At 39.7% G+C, this 18,587-nt stretch overlaps 1 protein-coding gene across 3 annotated transcripts in view; it reads left to right on the forward strand.

Annotated features, from left to right (window-relative positions):
• The first annotated feature begins 164 nt into the window (after positions 1 to 164).
• The window catches only part of SMURF2 (SMAD specific E3 ubiquitin protein ligase 2), a 60,072-nt gene continuing 41,649 nt past the window's right edge, over positions 165 to 18,587 (forward strand). Inside the window, exons 1-2 of one of the 3 annotated variants that reach the window (XM_042032251.1) lie at positions 17,456 to 17,520; positions 17,615 to 17,681. In XM_042032251.1, the coding sequence (XP_041888185.1) occupies positions 17,515 to 17,520; positions 17,615 to 17,681 (73 nt within the window). In that variant the 5' untranslated portion in view covers positions 17,456 to 17,514. Of the gene's footprint in view, positions 551 to 17,455; positions 17,521 to 17,614; positions 17,682 to 18,587 lie in introns of those variants that run through there. The other 2 variants (XM_042032253.1, XM_042032252.1) reach the window with 2 other exon arrangements.

The raw sequence follows: 18,587 nt of genomic DNA on the forward strand, positions 1-18,587 counted from the left end.
TCTCCCAGGACACGGCCATTCCCCCATCCTTCCCGATCCCCAGCTCTTCCAGGACACGGCCATTCCCCCCGTCCTCCCCAGCCAGGAGCACCCCAGCCGCCGCCGCCACCTGACGCCGCCCCCCCCCCCAGCCTCCCGGGCCGACCCGAGGCGGGGCGCGGGGGGGCGGACAGGGCCTCCCCGGGGCAGGAGGGAGGGAGGGACGGAGGGAGAGGAGTCGAGCTGAGCCCGCCGCCAGTCCATCGATCTGTGCGGCTCCGTCCCCGCTTTGTTGTGCTCGGGCCCGGGGGCGGGGAAGCGGAGGGAAGCGGAGGGAAGCGGGGAAGGCTCCGCTCCTCCTCCGCGGCCCCGGCCCCGCTCATGGCGACGCTGGGCACATCCGGGCCTCTCCTCCTTCTCCTCCGGCGGCCACCGCTGCCCTGAGTGCCCGGCCCGGCTCCATTCGCGCCTCCCCCGAGCCCTTGGCGGAGCAGCGGCGGAGGAGCCCCGGCCTGGGCCATGTCCAACCCGGGGGCACGGCGGAACGGGCCCGTCAAGCTGCGGCTGACAGGTGAGGCTGGGCCGGGGGCGCGGGGCCAGCCCGGGCGGGGGGCGGGAGCGGCTCCTCCGGGTGTAGTTGAGGTTGAACCTGGGGCCGGAGCGGCACCTTAGGCCTCGCAGGGAAGGGGAGGGCGAGGTTTCCCTCCCCTTGGTTCCCCTCGGTCCCAGGCTCGGCATGTCCGGGCTCCGCCGCCCGGCCGGCCCGGGCCCCGCAGCCGCCTGGGCGAACTTTAGCCACCGCACCCCAACTTTGCTGTTTATTTGCCCTTCGTTTTCTCGGTGTAAACTCGAAAGAAGCTGTCCCACTCTTTGTTTTGATCTCTTTGTTTATTGTTGTTTTTTTTTTGTTGGGGTTTTAAAGCGATTTGTTCAACTAAGACTGTTGGCACTGGAGAGGCTCCCCAGGGCAGTGGTCACAGCCCCAAGGCTGCCAGAGCTCAGGGAGTCTTTGGACAACACTCTTAGGGACAGGGAGAGATTTCGGGGTGTCCTGTGCAGGGCCAGGAGCTGGACTCGATGATCCTGGTGGGTCCCTTACAGCTCAGCATATTCCATGATTCTATGGTTGTTCACAGTTCTTGGGTGATGTGCCTTGTTTTGCCCTCCTCCAGAAGACCACTTGACCTCTGATATTTTAAAATACCATAAAAACGGTTCACCTGCATGCTGGGAAGGAAAACAATCTGGTCTTAAATACTTTAAACGATGCTCTTTTCCTATAAAATCTCAGGTAAATAGGTTTAGAGGAAAAAATATTGGAAGTTCTGCTAGAGCTTTCTTTAAAAAAATACAGGACACTTGGAACTAACTCTTTTCTTCAAAGTATTAAGTCCTCCAGCACATAAATGATACTGTGTGTCCTGAAGCATCGGTACAGGAAGGTAAGCGATTAGAAAAGAATAGCTTTACACTGTAAATACTCATCTCTACATATAGTGTATCTAACCAGCTTGCAAAAGAAATGTTTTTAAAAATGTTAAATGAGTTGTTATATTTGCTTTAGGTGTATGAGAAATATCTCCAGTTTAATGGCTAATAAAGAGAGGTGTTTTTATACTGATTTATCTAAGTATGTTATTTTTACAGGAAAAGTAAAATGTATCTGCTTATGTTTTACTTTGGAAATACTCTGACTAGATTTGTAATTTAGTTTTCATGGAGATTTGTGAATGTCTCTATATTACACTTGGAAATAAAACTCTTAAAATGAGCATAGCTGGGACTGTTGCATGGAACAGTGCCGCCTTGTTTTTACAGTGTTTTGTAGCTTTCTCCTCAGGTTATTGCTGTGTTCATGCAGTGCTTTAAACCTTTCTTTCCCTGAGCAATGAGTGCTCAGACTTGCTTATCTTTGAAACATTAAAAATGGTCTGTAGTCTTATTTAAAAGCACGGAAAATACTGTCTAGGGAGTTGACTTTCTCACCTCTGTGTTTTGTGTTCAAATTTGTTTCATATTTTATTTTTATTGAGGATTAAGCATGTAATGAAACTGTGCCTGTGACAATATTGGTGTGTCGAGGGGAGTGTGATTGTGACCAGAACCAGGCTGTGGTTTTACACACTGTGGTCAGCCAGGTACAACCCTAAGGAATGTTTTTGGGTATTTTGTCATCTTGTATTTTAGGGAGGGAATGTACAGAGCATGGGATGAAGGCAAAATTGTCTTTCTTTAGGACTGTTCCAGGGTTGCAGCTCTTGCAGTCACTGAGTACCAGTTCTGTTATTGGAAGCTTATAGGAAACATTGGCCTGTTTCTCTGCTTAAACAGCTTGAGGTATTTTCTGCTTTAGCTAGTTGTGAGTTGTTTCACATAATGTCATTTGTTCTAAGGAAGCTTTACATGTTTAAGGAAAACATTGAGTTTTATTAATTCAGCTGACATGTTGTCAGTTCTTGCCTAGGAATAGTTTTAAGTGTTCTGTGTGGTTTTGATTACCCTTTTTGATTGGAAAAGCAGTTTAAGGACTCTTGAGTTCTAAAACTGTTTGGAATTAGAAGAATCTGTATATCCAGTGTTTTTAAAAGTTTATTCTCAAACTGACAAATGCTATTTAATCTTAATTTTCTTTGGCTCTATGAAACTAGCAGTCTTCTGTTTTGGCTTGAATGTTTATAGGATTAATTGTGCAATCATTGTTCAGTGCTTATCTTTTCTGTTCATTATCTCTAAATTAGATGGTATAGACTAAAAAATGGATTTCAAGAACTGGATTCAATTAGCAGTTTTTCAGGACATAAACATTAAAGGTTTAGATGGAAAACATTGTTTTGACTGACTGGATAAATGACAGGGTAATGTTTGATGTGAGTCCAAGAACTGATCTGGAGCTAGTGCCCAACTACTCAGTCCATCTTGAGGAGCCAAATAAAATATTTAACCTAGGCCTCATTTTGCAAAAAAGGTTGACTCCTTGTTGGGACCTTAAGAAAGTTCTGAGAAATGTTTGGCATACCTTTACAGTAAGTGTTTAACAGTTTATTTAGGTCTGGGTTCCATAACAGAGACAAACCACAGCGGTGGCATACTTCTAGTAAGTTTTATTTAGTTTACAGTGCATCTGTATAATACATTTCTTATAAAAGGTTATTCTTTTGCTCCAAGGTATAGCTGTTTGTTGCAAGTATCACTTGACTCTTTCGTGATACATATGTTGATACAGTTCACATAATCTTGGGCTGGAAAATCTCTGGATAATTGTTAAAATCTGAGTATTATGGCTCCTGATGATACTTCTAGCAGGAGGTGTAAATCCTTGTTTCTCATTAAGATATAGGCAGTGTAATTTAAATCAGCTAAAGTCTAGAATTGCACTAGTCTTCTGCAAAATTTATCTTAACAGCTTGTAATAACAATGTCCAAGGATGTGTAAGGAAAATTTCTTCAACTCTCACATATTTACCACCATTTGATCTAGTCCTATCCTGAGTACATCTGAGTTCTACAAAAGCTGCAAGTGCAGTCATCCCCTTCCATTCCTAGTGTGATTTTTCTCAGTGTTGTGTTGAATTTGTGGATTTGTAAATACACTACACTGTCAGACAGAATGTGCTATGAGTTCTTCCAGCCCTGTGTTGAATTGTGTTTCTTTCCTTCTTCAGAAAACTGAGGAACGACCATTTTATGTCCTAATATGTGCATTGTCCAGTGTTACAATAGCTACATTGGATTGCTTGCACTTAGGAGATCAATGATAGCTCTCTGAAGCCCATAAGGCTGTTTTTATCAAGGAGATACTTTCTAAAATCAATTTGAAGTCTGCAAAACTCTGTGAGCATTAGAATATATTGACTTCAGTGCAGAAGTTTCTTTAGTTCATGTGTTGCAGGTAATGTTTGTCCCAGAATTGTTAACAAGTAAAGATACTTCCATAGCCACAAAGCACAGCTACACTGGGCTGGAAAAAGTGATAATAAATATCCCATGGATAAAACTGGAATGAGCTGGAAGAGTTTTGCTGGTGCAGAATCAGATGTAGGCCTGAAGAATTGTTGGATTTGTTTTTCCTCCTTCTTACTGCTTCCAGCTTTCCTGCAGGGTTTGCTGATTAGGGATATAAAAGCACTGTGTGTTGTGTTGTGGAAAATGGATCAGTATCTCATGTGCTGTCCCCTCTCTCTGTTCTTTCTTGCTGCTTTACTGTCTATCCAGACCTCACAGTACAAATGTGGGACTGCACTGTAAATTTGCAGTATTGAAGAAAGAAAGTGCTACTGTTTTATCAGACCATAGAAACTCTGGTTGTGATACTAATAATATTTCTTGAGAAACATACTTAATATTTAGAAAAAGCCAGAATATTCCTGAGCTTTGTAAAATAATGTGGAATCTTCAAACTTGTTTTTTGTAGTGGATAAATCTAAGTGTTAAATTAATATAGTTGAAGACAGTGGTTTACCTGGATCCTAAATTTTCCATCAGTGGTGGTGGAAGCAGGGCTGAAGTTTATGGATATCAGAGCCTCACTGTGGGAGTATCTGATTGATCAATTGATACAGTAGTTCCCCATATTTTTATGTAGCAAGGCAGTGGTTTTATAGTTGACTGAAACTGTAGTGCCATTTTAGGTCAGTCTAAAATCTGAGTGCTGTTTCTTTTTTCTCTTTGTAGTCCCTGGCTTCACTTTCTGGGCCCTCCCTTGTGTTGACGCCAGCAACTGTGTAGCTATGGGATGAGCTGAAAGCTAATCCTACCAGGAGAAAAATGGTTTTTTGTATTGAAGAAGAGGGATGCAGAGAAGAAGCTGAAAAGAGGGCAGGGGCAGGACTGCCTCTCTTACCAGCAGCCTGTACTTAGATAGGCTTTGGTCAACAATAAAATAATGGGGTTCCTTCATATAAGGTATATTTGACTTAAGTACCAGTTTTTGTAAGCCATGTGTCATTAAGAAATCCGAATCAATAAATTACATAGTATGTGGATTAAACTGGTGTAGTCATAACAAAGTCAATAGATGTGTCTAATCAGATACACAGGGACTGATGGCTGCTTAGCCCTCAATATTTTCATCAAAGTATGAAGTGTAAATACATGCTTTCTTCTATACACGGTATATAGTTATAGATATTTATATACATATAAATCACCTGTGGATCATAGAGATGCCAAAGAATTGTAATAAACAACTGGGCAGCTGTATGGAACAGTTTCAGCTGTTTGTTTCTGTGAGTTCAGCTTGTATGACCAAGTTTTATTCATCTGGGTATAAAATTAGGTATCTGTGTTCAAGGGTACATAATGAGGTATCATGGCAAGCAGAACAAAGATCAGAAAGGATTTGGGGGAGGAAATTGTAGTAGGAAAACCATTATACGGGGGCTTCAATTAAAAGATTGAAATTCAGTTCAAAAAAACCTCACTATTCACCTTAGGCTGTACAATCAGGAGAGCAACACATAGAAGCTAGTAGAGGATTTACATGTGTAGGTAACATATGGGGCGTATGTGGGAGACATGGGAAATCTGCAGGCTGTCCTAGTGGTAATGTTTAAAAAAATTAAAGCTATTGCAGGAGAAAAAAAAAAAAGAAATCCTGGGGGTGGAAAAATAGTGAGTAATGTTTAGAATTGTACTTTTCAGTTAAGTTTAAAGAGTTAACACTGTAATGTCTACTGTAACTGTCCTGTAACATCTGTCTGCGTAGCTGAACAAAGCTGAGAAACTCATCTAGTGGTGACAAATTAATTTTATTCTGTTTTCATTGTTAATCACACTGAAAAATCTGATCAGGCCTCAGATGAAAACATTTTGTCTTTGTGTCCATAAGGTGAATGGGTAGATCCCTGAAAGAAGACAGCTTTTAATGTTTCGTTCTGGTTTATCTCATGGCCTTTGAAGTGTTTCCTTGCTTTGCCATCTTACTTAGAATGACATCACACCACTGGGCCAGACCTTTCTTGCAGTGTTTAAAAGGGTGGATGATTTCTTTGGGTGTCTTCCCTGCTCTCCTCACAACAATGACGTGAGCTGGCTTCTTACTTGGCTCAGTGGCACGAGTACATTAGTGCACAGGCTGTTATGTGCTTGCTTTGATATATAAAATGTAAATGCTCATCACATGTGCAGGGCTGAGATCATTCCAGTGACTCCTGAGAGGTGGGAAAGATTTACCTTAGTGATGTCAGACAGTGTGTGTAAAAGGAGCTGCTGTGTGTGTCTGCTGTTAGCAAAGCACATTCCTGTTTGGGGAAGAGGATCAGAATCTTGAGGGGCATTTGTCAATAATATATTCAAGGAAGCAAATTGTTGACTTTTTCTTGCTACTTAATCTTTAAATGCTTCCAATGAAAGCATAGATAAGATTGCTCGTAACTTTAAAGAAATCTTCATCTGTTGATAACAAAGCTCAGGACAAAACTGGCTAAGCATTATCATCTGAGTTTAAGAGGGAGACTGATACAGGATGGAGAATAGTCATGCTCAAGATCATAAAAAGGATAAACCAAGTAAAGCTGGGATTTAGATTCACTATCTTTTGACTTTTTGCCCATGAACATTGTTTCTTTTGAGTTTAAATCCACAGAAAAGATGGTTCTGTTTTGGGCCTTCTGAGACTATGCAATTGGGGTGATTTTGGTTCTCTCTTGTATGCTATATTTGTGTTGCACCATTCAGCTGTATTTTAGCATCCTGCAGACTCTTGGGAATTGCTTTTTTTCCACTTCAAAATACTTTTTTTTTGCTATTCCTTAGGCAGATCAGACCAGGAGGGCTGATATCCCCAGAAGTGAGTAACACATATTGCTTTTGATGAGTATTACTCACATTTTCAAAATTCTGAAAGTGAAAGAAAAAGTAGCAGTATGTGAGTTTCTGTGGCTGTATCCTGTTGGTAATTTTGTGGAATGACTCCTGGGCAGTGCGTATTTAACCCAACTTACAAGGCTTGTTTTCTTGGAGAAAGGGAGAGTCACTCCATGGCTGTGGAATTGTCAGTGGAACAGGTTCAGTGCTTCCTATCTGTGACCAATTCATTTGAGTTGTTTCAAACATGCAGAGAATGTACAGGCTACCTAATTTACAGGTCACAGTAAAACTGTGTACCCAGGTTGTGCCATTCATGCTTAAATCAGCGTGTGTGATGCCATCTTGCCAAAAACATCGGAGTGACAATGCCATAGTAAAGCATTCCAACCTGCAGCACTGATTTTTGGGATGGACGTGTCCCTCTGCTCCATCCTGTGCTGTCAGATGGGGTGGGCTGAGGAATATATCCAAGTTTAAATCCAATTCTTCTTCTCATCTCATCTTCTATGGTGGGTTGTTGTGTAAATGAGTGGTTACTTCAGGCAGGTTCACAGAGCAGCAGGCTCTTGGTGGCATTTTCATTCTGCCTTGACCCAGATCTTAAGATTACTGATGGAGTAGTAACTAATTATATCTGTCATGATGCTTCTTTTAACATGCTTAACCATTTGATTTGGAGTTTATATATAGATGCATATATAAATTCAATTATAGATGCAGTTGTGCTTGTATTTAATTGGAGGTGGAATCTCTGTTGGTAATACTTAGAGGCATTTTCTGAACTTGGGTCAACTTGAAGATTTCTTCCTAAGACAGATAAAGACCAGGCTGTACACTTCTAAAATTACGTATGGTAAAGCTCCAGCTTTGTGCATATTGTAGAACATGAGGAAAGTAGATGGAGTGTACTTAGTAATTTGCTGTTTCATTTTAGTAAAAGGCAATCCAGTAAATGCAGGTATTTTTTGTACAAAAAATGTAAAACATACTAAAATTTGATTACTGGCGAGGGAGGAAAGATGTATCTGGGTTAGAGTATTTATAGACATGGCTGGTTAAAAAAAAAAATCCTTAAGCATGCAAAGGAACTAAACATGTCTGAGTAAAATTCATAGAATTACATTCATGCTTAACTGCCTGGGATTAGAAATTCATGGTATTAATTGTACCAAGCATTCAGGTATCCTTATGACAAATAGTTCTTCAATTTGACTCCTCACAGAAAATATTCACCTTTTTTTGAAATTATTTATTTATAATATGTATAAATGTTTCTTTTCAGAGAAGTTCTTCCCATTATTTTCCCTGGTGGATTTATTAAAATAGTTTATAGCCCTGTATAGAAGACCATATGCAGGAATAGATGAGTAACAGCTTTGTGCTTAGGTGTAGTAATATTAAGCTGTCCTCTTTATTGTTTAGCAGCAAAATAAGTACTTCTGTCTTAGTTTATAAAGGATGGCATCAAGTCTGATATAAGAAACTTTGTAGGATGGAGCTGGTGTAGGTGGTGTCATTCAGAGGCAAAAGGGGTCATTTGTAGAGGTGAAACAGGACAGAATGAGGCATAATTGTTCAACAGCTGGCACAGGGACATGAAGGGACTGTGAGTTTCTCAGGTTTTGTGTCACTTTATTGTGGAAGTAGAAAGCAAATATGGGTTCCTGTGCTTGGGCTAAAATGTAAAGAAATGTACGTGTCATGTTGCTGAATACAGCACTGAGCCAGGCTGTAATGATTCAAAGATTGCACCGTCAGTGTGGAAATCTGAAGATACTGATTCTCTTCATTGTGATAATACAGATACATATATTTTAAAGGACACAAAATACCCGTTGCTGAATACTTCATTTAAATAGATGTGAAGGACCTCATCCTCACATCTTCTGGAGTGCACTTGCTCAGCAGTACCAAGTATGAAATTAAAAATTGGCTTCTTTAAGCCTGAGTGCACAGTGTAGGACACATAAATTGACCAGACTTTAAAGAAGGGCATAATGCGTGATAAAGCAGAAATTTTCTAGGGCTTTGATTTAGAGGATTGTAGTAGAAAGTTCAAAAATGTTTTAAACTGTTCTTGCAGAAGGTTCTTGAAGCTTGTGAACAGCCCTAAAAAGTTTTTGTGCCATCTTCCATAATTTCAAGTGGGTTTTGTATGTGGCATTTCTAAATGTCTAACTAGCAATTCCACATGCTTGGTGAAGCACAGGGTGTTGGTGAGCAGAATCTTCAAATGTGTATGTATATGTATCACACACAGTTATAATAAACTCTTTGTCAAGGATGGATGTTGGAATGGGGAAAAACTGCTGTTGTCCTCTGTTCAAGCTTATTAATGCTGCTGCACAGGGGAAGTGCCCCTGGTTTCTTACAGAAGCAAATGCTGTCTGTAAATTCCAGGTGCCATGCAATAATTCCAGTTTGCAGTAAATAGTTGGGTATCAGCTTTTTGTGTATAAGTTAAAGGGATTAAATCTTTGTGACTGTACTAATGTGAGGGGGGCAAGGTTTATCCTGAAGTTGTGCTGTTGTGTAACAGTGTGGCCCTTTTGTGAACATCCTTCATATTTGGAATTTCTTCTTAAGAACTGGGTCGAAAGATGATTTAAAATGTTGGCTTCTGCTTTCTTCTGGAGCAGGAAAAGAGAAGGCCTTTAAGGAAAAAATGACTTTGAGTAATTTTCAGTAGTACGTGCGTCGTGCCTGGCTTCTCATAAAATATTTGTGTAGTCTTCTCTCCCTTCCTCAAGCAGTTCCCACAGTTCACAGTGTTCTCTCAGTAGCTGTTATGAGGGGGGATGGGGGGTAAAAGGAAGGTTAAAAGTTCTGTAGTCCCATCTATAAGGATAGACAGTAAAGTTCTTGGTTCCCCTCCCAAACAGCAAGTGGTTATTCTGCCTGGGGGAAGATCCAATATATTTATATTTGTCTGTGTCTCACTCGCTTCTGTGACCAGGGGATCATGAAGAAATTTCTGTTCATTTGTGAGATGTGAATGTGGCATTGTGAATACATGCCTCGGATTTCCTCATTACAATATTTATCATTTTTCCTGAAAGTTCCTTTCCTCTGGTGAATTGTTCATCCTGTAGAGTCAGTCAGCTATTTCCTGTGTATCAGCATAATGTAACTTCATCTACACTGGGCAGGACTTTGGACCCATTCAAAAGCTTTATATTTTTCATAAGTTTATTGAAATTTAGTAACCTCACTCTCTGCATTTCAACAGTTCTTTGCAGTGTGGTCCATGCCTGGAGATGCACTTGTTTTGCTCCTACCCCCATGTCACTGCAATGGAGTGGCAGTAAATGCACAGGAAAATTGTCCCTGGTCACTCTGACCCCTTGGATTGTTCCTTTGTCCCTTCAGCACTGTGGGGAGTGGGAGCGCTGGGGCCTGCACTTGCTTCTACTTTGTGTCATTTGAACATGGAATTGCTTTGTCTGTCTGAACATCTTGGCCTTTTACTTGCCATGAGTGGAATTTATAAGTATGGCTGAACTTGGAATACCGAGCTGGAGCTAATAATGCCAACTCCAGTTAGCACTTCCCATTATAAGACACTGCTCAGTGCTGTTAACAGCCGGCTAACACGGACATTTTTCATGCTGAGGAGCTGAATCAGATCAAATTTATTTTGGGAAGATTCTGCTAAACTTCAACCGCTTTTGAAAAGGATTAAAAATACATTGCACATCATCTAGAAATCCTTTGTTCTTGTGAATCCTTTATTCTGGGGCAGAGGCGCTGTCAAGGAGGGACATGGTAATAGGCAGGTGTGGCTGTATCAGCCAGGTAAGGGCTGGTGCAGGTTTAGTGAGAGGGCGGCCAGGAGCTGAGCTCTGCCTCTTAATGCTGAACTCGGCTTGCTCCTGGTGTGAAGAAGGCACTAACTGGAATGCAAAGGGTGCAAAAGCTGGATGAGGGTGGAGGAGAAGGGAGTGACCTGGAACAAGGAGCTGTCCAGGGCAATTGGTGGATGGTGGGGATTGATTTTGGCAGGATGAGGTACTGGGGATGTATTGGTGCCTGGGCTCTGGTGCTGCAGCACTGAACGTGACACAGGGTCACAGAGGCAGCCCAGAGCTCCTGTTCCAGACCTTTCAACACTTGGCTTTGTAACCAGGGAATGCTGTTGCTGCACATGCGATGTTCTTTTGGTGATCTGAGTGTTTTATTGGGAAGAAGGGGTCATCTACAGCAGAGGGGCTTTATAAGAGCTCATGATGTGTAACATGCAAAGAATGTAAGTGGTTATAGTTGGAAAGAGGCCAGAAGTTTAAAAACAAACAGGAAAAAACACCCACCCCAAAATTTCTCCCATCTGTTCCTTTGCTCCACAGGTTCATTACTTTGATCCTATATAGAAAAATAGGGAATTAAGGGCTGGCTTCTAAGTGGCCATGATTCAGAACATAATTCTAAAAAGGCTTGCAGATAAGATCAGGGTTACTCCTTATGCATAGAACAAAATGAATTCTTCAGCTTTTAGGAAACCTGAGAATTTTTTTGAAAAGACCCTTGATTCTAAGATGATCTTGGTCACTTCATTAATGCTAATATTATCTTGCTTTAAAAGGGTCAGAAAACTTGCTGATAATTATAATTGAATTATGTAGTTTTTAAGTTTCCTTGGCTAATTTACATGCTATATATTCACAAAGGTTTTGGAGTTCAGAGAAGTGTTATCTGCTGTTGATGAGTTCATTGCATGAAAGATTTAAGCTTTTTTAGTTAGAGTCAACGTTAATATGTTAAATATCAAGTGGACAGAGAAAGCTATGAGCTGTGGCAGCTATCATTTTTGCACTGTGATGGATCTTGCATTCTTTGTGAATATTTCTCTACAGAAGAGGGGGGTCCTCTGATTTTATAGCTTGTCCCCACTGGATTTGCACCAGAGCATCCTCCTGTGTCAGGGGGTTGATATAATACGCTATGCTCTGTTTACATTGAGTTGCCAGTGTTGTGAAACACTTTGATCTCCATTCTCTGTGTGTACGAAACACACACAAAGGAGCCTGCAAAAGAGTTTGACCAGTGAAAAAACAAACCAGAAATTACCTGTGCTGGGCAGGTGTATCTCCAGCAAGAGACAGGCAGATATGCAATTTGAAGTTTCTTGTAGAGGTCTGTGTAGACAGAGTGAGTTACGGGTGCATTTGGATGGACGTTGTTTTTTTTTTTTAGTAAATGAAAAATGAATGAACTGATAAAATTTGAAACTGCAAGGTTTCATTTTAAGTAAATTTAATATTGTCTAACTATGAAGAAAAAGGAGGTTTTCAGACTGCTTTCATATTTTACAGAGTTATTTGTTGATGGATAACAGTGCTTCTCTTTTCACCCAATGTTTGGCACAAGGGTGAAACAAAGTCTGCTCCTATGGGACTTCTTTTCCAAAAAGCTGCTCATTTTCACACCTTTTTGAGCTTTGGGCAATTATAAAGTTACTAAACACATGATTTTGTTCAGCTGATCCCTTTTATCCTGATTTAAGGTCAGTGATAGCCTTGTCTGCTTCCCAGGAGGATGTTCAGGATCTGTTTGATTTTAGATATACACCACATGCATCACTTTCTGCTGAAGTAAGTATCTATTTATCAGCTTAACAGAAGAATAGCTAAGAGTTTGAGAGTTGAGTTGTGTCATTGTTGTTCTAAGACTATTAAATCCCTAAAAAATAAAGTACAATTTCCATTAGATATGGTGTTAACTACATTTCATACAATTACCTGTTTCTAGCAAGGTGTTTTGTTATTTGCACACATATGCACATTTAGTTTGTTTTTATTCTAAGGGCATGCTTTCTTCATTGTGTTTGGCTAGGGGTTTTTTTAACATTTTAACTGAAGTATTTACAATATAGTTATTTTTGTTATAGTGAACCATTTTATTGTTTCAGAAGTGAATGAATCATATATTCTGGGTTATTTTTTCCTGGCAAATATTTTTCTCTAATGGTTCCTCAGGGCTAGATTAAGTTGTACAGATGAATAATACTTGAAATCTGATTCATCATTTCAGATGTTACAATGAAAAACCTTGTGAAACTATATATATATATATATAGGTCTTTTTACTTGCAAGAACATCAACTTTACATGGGACTGGACTGGCTGTGTAGCTGTTGCAAGGCAATGAAGTAATACGGCTTTTTGAGTCTGTTTGCTCTGACTTCACCTCCATTTCCTAAAATCCCAAGATTTTGTTCTCTTTCCTAGGTTACTCTCCTCTGTCCCACCTGGAAGAACAGGTGCTGGCTCTGCAGCTGAGCTTCCAGACCCGTGTTCCCTTTGCAAGGGCAGGGTGTTTGCAGTGGAGTGTTGGATGGATATTGTCACGTGGGAAAGGGTCAGAGGGGATCCTCTGCTGCTCTACAGGGCAAATACAATGAAATTGAATTTTGGCAACAAATATGGCAGAAGGTGCTGTGGAACCTGCTCATAGTAAATGGTCTTTGCATGTTGAATCACAATTTCTGTCTGGCTTTTCAAGTCAGTCCCAGGTGGAAGAGTCCAGGTGCATTTCCTTGACTGCTCAGCATGAGTTCAGCAGCCAGATCTGAATGATAGAGATTAGTAAGTGGCTCCACAGCTCCCTGAGAATGGAAGAGAGGAATGTCAATACTTCATATTTTTTGTTAGCTGAGTGTGCTTTCTCATATTTTTGTTGATGATACTGAGTTTTAAAATATTTAGAAGGGTAAGAGTATCAAAAGAGCCTCTAATATGTGGGCATGCGTTTCTGTGAACTGTGTGTGAAACCTGAAAAGAGTGAGTCTACTTTTTTTTTTACATCTGTATAACTAATTTGTGTAATCTGGAATGTAAAGGCTTACATTCTGGTAGATTTTGTTTAGGTGTAAAAGTATCATACACAAATTGTTTTTTCATATGTTTTCCAGATTCATTGTAGGGAGGTTTAAAAAAAACCCAAAAAACCCCAACAAAAACACTAAACCACAAAAAACCCCCAAAACAACAAAACCCACCCAGCCCTCCCTGTATTTTCTCTGTTGCCCCTTACCCTAAGCTTCTGTCCACACAAATACTTATAAACAGCAAGTAATGCACTTTCTTTTGCATGCACAAAGCCCTGGGGAAAATGAGGAAATATTTTAGTATGTGTGAGGTGTCTAATACTTTGCTTTGCTCTGATTTATCTTTCAAAGAGCTGTGGAGGCCTGTCTAAAAAGCTAAAATACACTCCCTGTGAGTTTATATTACCTTTGTTTAAAACAGTCAAACCTCTACTGCTGGAACTCAGGAATTCATGGACAGAATGACTAGAACAGTAAATACGACTTTAAAAATGTGTGGTTATTGGATATACTGGTATTGGCCCAGCTGCTGAAGATAAATTGATTTTGCTGTTGCTTTAAATCTGTGATGTGTTGGTATTTTGGCAGAGTAAGAAAAACAAGGATATTAGAAAGTAATTTACTGCCCTGGGATTAGTAAGGAGTGTTATGTTTCTGTGACTGGGGCAGGATGGGCTGGTGGAGATGTGTCTGATAAACAGGACGAGGTCTAGTCTGACAGCTGGCAACAATAGCTTTTGCTCAAAGTCAGGTGTACTAAATTAGCAAATCTATTACAAGGCTACAGGAGAAATCTCACAGAAGACAAGCCTTGTAGGCAGAAGTGCAGCCAAATGGGAAATGATTCATCGTCTCTGAATGGGATGAGCACTGAGCAGAAGCAGTTTAAACCTCAGAGTGCTTTGGCTCATAAACCACCAAATATGCGATTAACACTTTATCTTCTCCTGAAGAGCAGTCTGTATCTAGGAGCAAAACCTGTGAGACTCATTTGTGTGTTCTAATCTTTCTTTTGTAAGTTTGAATGTGTTTAGGTATGTTTTTGATTTTTAGCTGAATGACAAAATGTTTGTGTGCACCCTAAATAACGCTCCTGTCCTGTGACCCTTCAGCAACAGCACCTTTCAGTGAGGACAGTTATGTTGCAGGAGTGCAGGCACAACTCCCTGCACTGACTTAGTGTAGTTCATTTGCTTATAATTAATGAAAATACATGATTAGCTAGAAATGTTTAATGCAGGATGCCAGTTCCAAGGTGATTACTGTATTTTGATTTTTAGTATTTTTAAAACTTGCATCATTTTAACATTAACAGTGCCATTCATAGTCTACAATGCTGAAAGATGAATAGAAAATATATTTGTGAATTCTTTAATTTAGTTAATGCAGAAAGGAGGTACAGTTTACAAAGTTGGATGAAGCAATGTAAAGGGGAAAAAGCCTGTGCCCTCTCTGTCTCCATAGAACTGGTCAGAATTTTAGCCTATCTCTGGTCGTATTGTAGTATAAATTGTCATATTGGCTCTAAGATACATAAATGATAGAGAAACTAAAGGAATTAGGTCATTGGAAGGTGTTTAGTTTTAAATAATTGAAATGTAAGAAGACAGTTGTAAGATAAAAAAATACTGTACTTGGAAAGTTAATATATATATTATATATATAATATATTATATATATTATATGTATTTTATATATATATATATATAAAATATATATAATATATAATCATTTGTTTAGCAAATGATTATATTTGGGTGCCCTGGATAGCCCTCAATTAGCAGTTGAGATGTCCAAGGAGCAGTGTGTCTAGGAAATGCATGTAAAGATTCCTCTGGAAAACTGGGTCTGCTCTTTCCTTGCTTGTGCAGTTGTATAAGAAATGGTGGAAATCAGAAGTGATATTTAGTATAACACTCTGTGAGCAGAACTGCAAGAGGCTGAGGGTTCCTAGAGTGTATGGCTGCAGGGAAATGAGGGTTTTCCACTTCTGTGTCCCCTCAAAATCCCCATCATGTCTACTTGGAGTGTCTGAAATTCATAACTGGTGTTTGAGGTCAGTGGAAATACTTGGATACTCCTTGTACTTGGAAGCCATTCTGCCTTTGTAGGAGCCCAGCAATGAAATGTTCTCAAACTTGTTGGGAATATTTTCCTGGATTTTTATCCATTTGCTGTACTGGTAGGAGTGTTGATGTACAGTGTTACACTTCTTGCATTCATGTAATCAATCACCTTACACTCCTCTTTTCAGTCTCAGCTCCTTCCCATTATCTTTCTTAATCTTCACTCTCTACTGCTTAATATCTTCTACTCTGTGTTCTTATTTCTCAAAAAAATTCTTGTATTTTTACTTCTCGAGCATTGCATCTTCCCAAAAGATATCTGAAGTTGTAGTTTAAATGGTATGGCAATGTTTTTTGGGCAAGATCCTTTATTTCCGTGTATTGGTGAGCTATTTCATCTGAATCTCTTGGTGTTCTGTTTCTTTAAATTCCCTTTTATATTATTTCTTACAGTACTATATAATTATACTGATTTCACGAAATAATTTAAGCAACTTGTGTAAAACCAAAGTAAAACAAAACCAAGGTTTTACTGTAAGTTGCTGTACTTCAGTTGAAATAAATAAAATTGCACATTCAATTAGCTCATCTCTGTTCAACAGCAGCAGCTTCTTAAACTGTTTGGATTTGTTCTGTAGGACACATCTGTTTAAAGAGGGAAACCAAATGGAATCTGTCCATATTAAATGACTGCAATAATTTAATCAGTTTATAAATGGTATAGTCTAATGATGTAATAATCTCCTGGAGATGAGGCTTTGTGGATGTGTGGTGGGGGATAAGACTGGACTGAGGTACACTAGTTTTAATGATGTTTGAATGGTGACACTGGTTTTCCATCTGTGCTGTCTTTAAGCAGCTGGAGTTTTCCTCACTTAGATGATGTTGCATTTCTGCAGGTACAGGCAGAATTCCATCATCAGAGGCATAATCTTAGTGACCAGATAAAGGTGTGTGTATAGTCCACACACCTTCCTGCTGACCCTGTTCTATTTTTGGCAGAAGCCAAACTGTCAGGTTCCAGAGAGAGAGGCAACTTCCAGAGTTGAAAGCATTCCACTAAAACCAATTTTCCAAAAAAATGTGAATGTAGGGATATTGTGTTTGAATATTTCAGCTGTACTAAATAAGAAAGAGGCAGGATCCACATATTATCAAGGAGACAATGTCTGAGGTTGTGGATATTGATGATAATGCAGGATGAGGTAAGAGTACATCACTCATCTATATTGCCCCATATAATATCATTTCAGTACATCAGGTGTAGTAATAAAACAAAACTGTGCTGAACTAGGAGTTTAGAGTAAGGGCAGGTGTTTAATTAGTGATTTTTGCTAGTGATAGTATCAAAATCATGACCCTCTTGAACTCTTTAACATTGTTTTACTTATTAGAGGACTATTTTTTGTAAATTACCTAAATATATGTCTGAAATGCCAGAATTCATTTTTTTTCCCTATCAAAAGTTGTTGCCCGAGGTTTTCTTATGAGTTAGGAATTATTTCTTAAAAAGGATCTGACAATCCTTTTGTTAGTGCTGATAAAATCAATATTTACAGCATTTTGCTGGAGTGGCATGGGAATTACTTGTGAAGGGTAAATTGTGTCCATGCTTTTGGGGTCTTTTTTTTTTTTCCCTTCCTGGTTCTTTTCCTTTCTCCTCTTTCCAGAAAATCCCCAGGAGTAGTGGTGTTCCCCAAGGATCCCGTCTGCAGCAGAGACAGAGTTTTGAGACTTCCTGTTTAAATCACACATGTGGCCACGTCCTGACAGCAACGGCAGCACAGCCTGGAGCACTGCTGGGATCCACAATTTCTGGCACCCAGGAGTCTGACTTAGATGCAGGTGCCTCTTGTCTGAGCCCTTTTTAAAATTCAGGGCATTTTTTTCTGGTTGGTAATTAGATCATGAATTTCTTTTGTTGTTGCCTCTACTACAGCTCATTCAGAGGGTGGAGAGTTTTACTGCAGTGAAACAAATCCAAGGGCTCTGCTCCTTGCTGGCAGGTTTGTCCCCACATTTTCAGAGGTGCATGAAATATGTTAAACAGAGCTATCATTTATTCCTCCTGTTAGCTTTCCCCCCCCACTCCTGTTCCTATCAAAACAAACAGAAATAGATGGCTGAATTTCCATGTTACCTTTTTTATTTACCCATCAGAGGAAGGATCCTGTGCTCTCTTAAGTATTTTGCAAGTTGATAATTTTGGATTAATTGCTTCTGTTTTGGTTAAAAACTAACTGCTGGGATTGTAAAGAAGTCTTTAAGGACTGAGGTAAGACTTTTAGCAGGATTGTAAGAGTTTGAGATGGAGGTGACCCCCTTTTCTTTGCCTGATCTCTTAAAAACTATTTTATTCCAGTATTTCTTGGATAATTGCATTAGAGTTTACTTCACTCACACTTGGATATAAAAACCACCTCTGCAGTTTGAGATCAGTTAATCTTGGTAATGTTACTCTAAAGTTGTTTTTTTTTTTATGAACTATTGTTTTTAATACTGCAGGAGGGTAAAAAATAGAGAATCTTACAGCAAATGTAACAGCAAAGCTGCAGGATTCTTTTATCTTTTTAATGCATTTCTGTTTCCCACCCTGATTTTGTTTACTGGAATACAATTTTATACTTGTCACCTATATGAGAAAGAGAAGGGATAACTTTGAAATTGGTCTGAAAATTGATCTTTGCAGTCTTTGCTCCATGGTACAGTAGTGGTTGGTTTTTCAGATGTTGAAAAATGCGTGAGATGGGATGGTTAGGCCATTTTGGAGGAGGGTGGAGAAGAGAAATGGAATTTATAGTGTATGAAAGTTATGCATTAGAAACATCCTGGCTGGTCTGAGAGGCTCCATTCACACTGAACCAGGAAATGCAGATATTCCCAATAGCCTTTGTTTTCTTTAAGTTTCCCAT

Source organism: Corvus kubaryi, unplaced genomic scaffold, assembly GCF_017639235.1.
Source record: "Corvus kubaryi isolate FWS band 111438036 unplaced genomic scaffold, C.kubaryi_AGA036_p1.0 37353, whole genome shotgun sequence".
Classification (NCBI taxonomy): Eukaryota; Metazoa; Chordata; class Aves; order Passeriformes; family Corvidae; genus Corvus; species Corvus kubaryi.